This window comes from Molossus molossus, unplaced genomic scaffold, assembly GCF_014108415.1.
Source record: "Molossus molossus isolate mMolMol1 unplaced genomic scaffold, mMolMol1.p scaffold_m16_p_7, whole genome shotgun sequence".
In the NCBI taxonomy this organism is placed as follows: domain Eukaryota; kingdom Metazoa; phylum Chordata; class Mammalia; order Chiroptera; family Molossidae; genus Molossus; species Molossus molossus.
In genome coordinates this window covers 92004395-92011730 of record NW_023425401.1, presented here as the reverse complement: position 1 = coordinate 92011730, position 7336 = coordinate 92004395, and the positions used below count along the sequence as shown (strand labels likewise).

Sequence of the window (7336 nt, the reverse complement as noted above, 5' to 3'; positions counted from 1 at the left end):
GTAAAGCGCTGTACAGAGGAAAGAGGCTATTGCAATGAAAACATGAGGGCAGGGGAAAATGCACAATAGGAAAGCTGCCCCTCTGTGTTCTGTGCTTTACAGATCTTATTTAGCTTTTCTTTTTTTAATCCTCACCTGGGGATATTTTTTCCATTGATTTTCAGATAGAATGGGAGGGAGGGAGGGAGAGAGGGAGAGAGAAACATTGATGTGTGAGAGAGACACACTGATTGGTTGCCTCCCGCACAATCCCACCCAGGGCTGGGATCAAACCACAACCAAGGTACATGCTGTTGACCGGACTCAAACCCTGACTCTCTGGTCCACGGGCCAATGTTCTAACCACTAAGCCAAACTGGCCAGGGCAGATCTTATTTAACTTTCTAACAACCTTGTGAGATTGATGTCATCCTCATGGTAAAAAGAAGAAACCTGACTAAATTCAGCTTAGAAGAAGAACATTTATTTGAATCAGAAGCCTGTTTTAAATTCAGTTCACACTGCTACCAGACTTCTGGAAAACCAAAGATGGAAATACGTATATCCTGTAAATACCCTTCCTTCCTCCCTCCCTCCATCCGCTGCTCCTCCTGCCCATGGGGGCTGCAGGGAAAACCCTGCTAATGGGCCAAACATGGCCTAGGTGGGGTCCTTCAGTTGACAGTTTCCCAGAGGAGAGTGACTGGGAGGTCAGCCTCAGAGAGTGGGACCTTGTGGACCCTGTGGGATGGCCAGGCTCTTTTTTTTTTTATCCTCACCCAAGGACATTTTTTGTTCAGATAGAGTGGGAGGGAGAAAGGAATAGAGACAGAAAGAGAGAGAGAGAGACAGAGACAGAGAGATAGAGAAACATTGACATGAAAGGGACACATCGAGTGGCTGCCTCTCGCACAACCAACCAGGGCTGGGGACAAACTGCAACCGAGGTACATCCCCTTAGCGGGAACCGAACCCGGGACTCTGGACCACAGGCTCACGCTCTAACCGCTGAACCAAACTGGCCAGGGCATAGCCAGGCTCTCTTTGTGCTTTCACTGTACCCCTCCATCACGCCCCAGGGACCCTTGCTTGCTTCCAGGGGAAATGTCCTCCGTGAGGCTGGGAGCTCCAGGGGACAGAGGTTTGTCCTATGGCCTTTAGGTCCTGCCCTGTGATGGGCACTTGGCAGTCCCGCTGACAATGCAAACGATTTCCAAAAGTTTCTCTGTGCTCGGTGTTGTGTAAGCACTTCATTTGTGTAAGCACATTTCATCCTCACAGTACACCTGTTGTTGTAGACACCACTTAGCAAATGTTGAGTAAAAGCCAGGAGTTTGCAGACACAAAATCACTAGGACAACAGACATTCAGGTGAACCCTCAGCATGTGGCTTCAAGTAGGAACCACAGGCCTGAAGAAACCCTCCCACCAGCCACCAGTTAAGCAGGCTTCCTGGTAAACCAATCCCTCCAGGAGGAGCAGGAAGAATGGCCCCACTTTAGATAATGGATTGGCCAGCATTCCTTTGTACCCAGGAAATCCAGTTTCATTATCTCCACCCAGGAGTATCTGGACCAGAGAGAAAGGCAACAGCTCATCTAGTCTAAAGTCAAAGAGTCTTTTTTGGGTAGCCGTTACCCGACTTTAAAGTGGCTTATAAATAAAAGCACATTCAAGGCGTTGTTCCATTGCCTCAGCAGACATTCCCTAAATTGTTCATCCTGGGGGGTGTGCCAGAGAGTGAGGTTGCTCCTAGCAAGGGCTCCTAGGGGGATTTTACTGAGAATGTTTCAGGGCTGAGACCAGGGTTGGGCCCCAGCCAGTGCTTCCCTCTGGGGGTGCTGTTGGAGTCTGAGGCAGGATCATTCTTTGTGTGGCCTGTCTGGAGCAAGGTTCTGCCCACTAAATACCAGTAATCCTTCCTCTGCTATTGTGTTAGTCATAACCCTCCACCTCCCACCCCCAACATACGCACACACTTCCAAATGGATGTGGGCTGCTGGGGACAGGAGTGCTGCCCTGGCAAAACCCAGGATAAGAGGAGGACCAAACACAGGATGGACCAACTTCATAAAAGAAGCCTAGGCATGAGTCTGCCCGAGCTGAGCAGGGCCGTTGAGGACAGGACTTATGGACATCACTCGTTCATAGCATAACACACACGCACACGCACCCAGCACATCAAAACACAGCAAAAAGTGCCCTAGTGGGAGGTAGCTCAGTTGGTTAGGGCATTTGTCCCATTAAGCCAAGGTTGTGGGTTCAATCTCTGGTGAGGGCACATACAAAAAGCAACCAATGAATGCATAAATAAATAGAACAACAAATTAATGTTTCTCTCTCTCTCTCAAATTAATTTTTTAAAAAACACGGTGCCTGGCCAGTGTAGTTCAGTGGTTGAGCATCGACCCATGCACCAAGAAGTCGATGGTTCAATTCCCGGTCAGGGCACATGCCCAAGTTGTGGGCCAGATCCCCAGTGGGGGGCGTGCAGGGGGTGGCCAATCGATGTTTCTATCTCTCTCTCTCCCTTCCTCTCTCTAAAAATCAATAAAGAAAGAAAAAATTTTAAGTGTAGATGGTTCCTTTCATTCAAGTGTTGAGTCCTTTCCTTTTGTGCCTGCTTTTGGGTGCTTTATAGTGCTTTTAAGTAACTGTTGTTCATATTTTGTCCAAAGTTTATAATTTTTACCTATTGGGGGGGTTCATCTAATACATACTATTCTGCCATTACTGGGTCATCTTTTCACGTGTAACTGATCTATATATTTGTGCCTTGCTGCGCTGGGGGAGAGGATGCAGCCATAGGGCTGAAGGGCAGTGTTGAATGTAAGTGTAGGCGGAGCTGACAGCAGAGCTGACATCACAGGCTGGGCTTCACAGCAAGGATCTTGGCGAGTTAGGCTGTGAAGGCTGGCAAGGCTGGCAGGACATGGATGAGCAGACAGGAGATAAGACTGGATCAGCCTGGGCACTGCCGAGCTGAGGGCAGAGACAGGCATGAACACGGTGTGAGAGGGACAGTGAGCCAACCAACCTCAAGCTGGCTCGGGGAGGTCTGAGCAGGAAAGGTATACTCTCCGGGCAGAACCAACATGAAGAAACAGGGGCAGCCCGGGATGCCTTAGACTCTAGGCATTGTCACGTTGCCCCGTGCCCTTCCATGAAGGCTGTCGACTAGGATGCTCCCAGGACATTCCCCGTTCCCTGTCCCTTCCTGCAGCCTGAGGCTGGTTCCCAGGCTAGTTGAGAACCCCAAATCTCTGGAGAGGGAGACTTAGGGGCAACTTCCACAAAGGGGCAGATTGGGTGCAGACACCTATAGGGATGGAGTGGTGCCAGAAGCTAAATGGAGACAGGTGCCCTTGAGAGCACCCTTCAAAGGGGAAATAAAAAAGTGGTGGAAACCCTGGCTGGTGTGGCTCAGTTGGTTGGGCATCATCCTGTGCGCCAGGAGGTTGCCAGTTGCCCGGGCTGGCTCAGCCCTGGGAGGGGGCATGCAGGAGGCAGCTGATCCAATGTTTTGTTCTCTTTCTCTCTCTTTTTCTCTCCCTCTCTCTCTAATATCAATTAAAAAAAATTTTTTTTAAAAGTGGTGGAAGCATCTTTATTAAATATGGGTCAGCATCTCCCAGGCCCCCGTGAACTGCCTGTTGTTCATCCCAGCACCCAGTATTGCAAGTCCAGAATCTTTGAGCCCAATCTTTTATCCCCTGAAGAACACGTAATCGGCTTTGGGGCTGCAAAAGGAGGTTTAGTAGGGGTTTGAGGGTCTCTAATCCCAAACTTTGTCTTTAGGAGGCTTAGGATCAGCACTGATCATTCAGAGAACCCAAAAGTGGCTTTGGAGGATGGGTTCTTTGGTGAGGTGGGGAGAAGTGGAGGGAGGAGGATAATCTATAAGAGGAATCAGAGGGGGTGGGGGACATCCATAAGCAAAATGTCAGGGGAGGAGGAGTTTTATCTGTTCAAGAACATCTCCTCGGTGGGACCTTGGGATGGTCCTCAGTACCACATTGCTCCTGTCTGGGCCTTCCACCTCCAGGCAGCCTTCATGGGCTTTGTCTTCTTTGCAGGGACACCACTCAATGCCACAGTCCTGGTGGCCACACTGCGCTACAAAAAGTTGAGGCAGCCACTCAACTATATTTTGGTCAATGTGTCCTTGGGGGGCTTCCTCTTCTGCATCTTCTCTGTCTTCACTGTCTTTATTGCCAGTTGTCAGGGATACTTCATCTTCGGCCGCCACGTCTGCGCTTTGGAAGCCTTCCTGGGCTCCACAGCCGGTATGCAGCGGAGGGGTGGGGGAGGGCGGCAAAGGACACTGGACTAGGATTGCAATCAGGGACCAGGCTGTTGGCCTGGAGTGCATCCCAAAAAAGGAGTCGAGAGGAGTTTGTTGCTATTTGCATAATGAAGTACAAAGCCCAGACTAAAAATCTGAGCCCCCGAGTCCCAAACTCTACTCCAGCCATCAGTCCAACCCCCTCTCTCAGTGCTTGCCCCACCCCGTAAACCACTCCGCCTGCCAGGCTGGGGGGCTGCTTGCTCCATCACCCTTGTGTTTCACCACAGGCCTGGTAACCGGCTGGTCGCTGGCCTTCCTGGCCTTTGAGCGCTACATCGTTGTCTGCAAGCCCTTCGGCAGCTTCCGCTTCAGCTCCAAGCATGCGCTGATGGTGGTCCTGGCCACCTGGACCATTGGTATCGGAGTCTCCATCCCACCCTTCTTTGGCTGGAGCCGGTGAGTGCAGGGCAGTGATGCTGCCTTAGCTAGGAGCTCAGGCTGGTGTGGGTGGAAAGAGTTGGCGATAACCATTTTTATCTTTGACACCTACTTTTGAAAGAACTGGTGGTAAAAAGAAAGAAAAACAAAAACAAAAGAACGGGTGGAGTAGGTGAGAGAAAGGGCTGAGGGAGACAAGTCCTAATTGCTATACCCTTTCTGTGAGGACAGAAAAACCTCCCCTGCCCAGTCATTGGGCACCCTCTGGAGTCCACGTGGAGAACACAATCCAGGAATCTGGGCTCCCACTCCACATTCACGTGGTGGCCCCCACAGTGAGCAGGTGCTTGTCCAGTGGGTGAGTGTTGGTCCCTTACAGGTTCATCCCCGAGGGCCTGCAATGTTCCTGTGGCCCCGACTGGTACACCGTGGGCACCAAATATCGCAGCGAGTACTATACCTGGTTCCTCTTCATCTTCTGCTTCATTGTGCCTCTCTCCCTCATCTGCTTCTCCTACTCTCAGCTGCTGGGGGCCCTCAGGGCTGTGAGTGGCTTTTGTGAGGGTCAGGGAGGAGGGGTTGGGGCTCCCTGTGAGAGGGAAGAGTGGGTGAGTGTTCTAGAACATCAGACATCGGGAAATTCCATAGACAAGCAGAGGGAATATCTAAAAGCCATGAAGGAGGTGGGGATAGGAGAATGATGAAATGGAATGAAGAATAAGGTGGAGTCATAGGTATCAAGACATGTGATCCCTTCCAGTGTCACAGACCAGACAGCTGCCCACATCCTGCCTTCCTAAAGGAGGGAGCAGGCCAGAACCTGGGGCAGAAGAGAGGCAATTGGAGCAGATGCCCCTCTGGTAAACAAATCATCCAGAGATCTGGGAGTCGAGGGCCGGGGAGGAGAGAATGTGATGTTTTTCTGTGCTCTTCCCAGGTTGCAGCCCAACAGCAGGAGTCAGCCTCGACCCAGAAGGCTGAGCAGGAGGTGAGCCGCATGGTGGTGGTGATGGTGGGATCCTTTTGTCTCTGTTACGTGCCCTATGCTGCCCTGGCCATGTATATGGTCAACAACCGTAACCACGGGCTAGACCTGCGGCTTGTCACCATCCCTGCCTTCTTCTCCAAGAGTGCTTGTGTCTACAACCCCATCATCTACTGCTTCATGAATAAGCAGGTAAAGTCCTCATTTACATTCCTGGGAGACCCTAGTCCAAAAGACCTGGTTCTCCTCACCAGTGACTTTTAACTCGGAGTACCTTAGACTGCACTCAAAGGGTTGGGGGTGAACATGGGAAGCCCTTAGTAAGCACAGGGAGGAAGGTGTGGCCATTGAGACAAGATCATAGAACCAGGGAAGACAGAACTTGAGCCATAAAAGTCAAGTTGCTCCAAAGGAAAGGATAAGTGAAAAGGTTTTCTGTTTTGTTGAAAAACTGACAGATCAATAGTTCCCTTACATTCTAGTCCTCCCAATTCACAAATTCTTATCCTGTCCCGCACAACTCCTGGCCTGCGGGAGCATGTGAGCACAGAAACCACAACACATGCGTAGAAATCTAAAGCAGCTTATCATCTGAAGATACCAGGTGACCTATCCCCCAAATCTCAAATCTGAGCTAAAACACCAACTTCAACGAATCTAGGAGCTCCTTCCTGTCTTGTAGGGCAAACACTCGGCTTTGAGAATTGTTTCTTCACTCCGAGCTGGATTCAAAATGAATGTGAGATCTTTCCCCATTGGAAGGACCTTTTAGGAATGGGGGAGTGTGGGTGGGTGGACCTGCTCACCTTTCTAAGGCTGCTTGACATTGCTCCTAGGAGGCAGGCTAGTTTGTTTCCCCGACAGTGAGGTCTCCCCGTGTAGGATTATTGTAGACAAGGGAGAAACCCTGGACTGGAATGGTCTCAGGATTGGGAAGATATACTCAAAACCACCGGAGGAGATTCTAGGTACAAGGCATTGTTCCAGGCGTTGAGGATGCGGAGTGAGATCTTCCCCCCCAAACTGCCTGATGTTATCTCCTCTGCACTGGTCTGCCCAGGGGGCTCCCTCCCATTCTTTCCCTCCAGTTCCGGGCTTGCATGATGGAGATGGTGTGTAGGAAGTCCATGACAGATGAGTCTGACTTGTCCAGCTCCCAGAAAACGGAAGTTTCTGCTCTCTCTTCTAGCCAAGTTGGCCCCAACTAAGGCACCACATTGGCCTATTTGCAGCAACTATGATTTTACATTTAAGGAAATTTCTACTTTCTCTGCTAAAAACCAAATCACTAATAACTCAGAAAACAGATGAGAAGGGGAGTGATGACAATTTGGGGAACCAAATTTCTGTTTTCCTATTATCCCTTCCTACCTACAAAGCTCCTGTTCCATCCTGTTCCACTTGGGTCCACCTCAGAACACATCCAAGGCCGTTTCAGCCATCACCCCTTTCTACTCCTAAGTGGCAAGATTCCCAGCACTTGCAGAAGTGATGGCTACATACAAGGCAACTAACTATAAAGGGGTATGGTTGAGTTTTCAGTGTATGGATAACAATTATCTTCCTTTTTAGTAACATTTTTTTCCTACTGGGGATCTGTTCTAAGAGAATACTTTCCGAGAAAACACCTTAGAAACGAGAGAGAC

At 50.1% G+C, this 7336-nt stretch overlaps 1 protein-coding gene across 3 annotated transcripts; it reads left to right on the top strand.

Annotated features, from left to right (window-relative positions):
* The first annotated feature begins 3803 nt into the window (after positions 1–3803).
* Positions 3804–7336, top strand: OPN1SW (opsin 1, short wave sensitive). 3 transcript variants are annotated; one of them, XM_036247003.1, is made up of 5 exons: positions 3804–4265; positions 4555–4723; positions 5085–5250; positions 5643–5882; positions 6779–7336. In XM_036247003.1, exons 1-5 carry the CDS (start codon positions 3920–3922, stop codon positions 6896–6898), a joined length of 1041 nt encoding a protein of 346 aa, XP_036102896.1. In that variant the 5' UTR covers positions 3804–3919; the 3' UTR covers positions 6899–7336. The 3 variants fall into 3 exon arrangements, with proteins under 3 accessions (XP_036102896.1, XP_036102898.1, XP_036102897.1); XM_036247005.1 differs by having other exon boundaries at positions 3920–4265; positions 6751–6872; XM_036247004.1 differs by lacking the exon at positions 6779–7336 and adding an exon at positions 6373–6561 and having other exon boundaries at positions 3920–4265.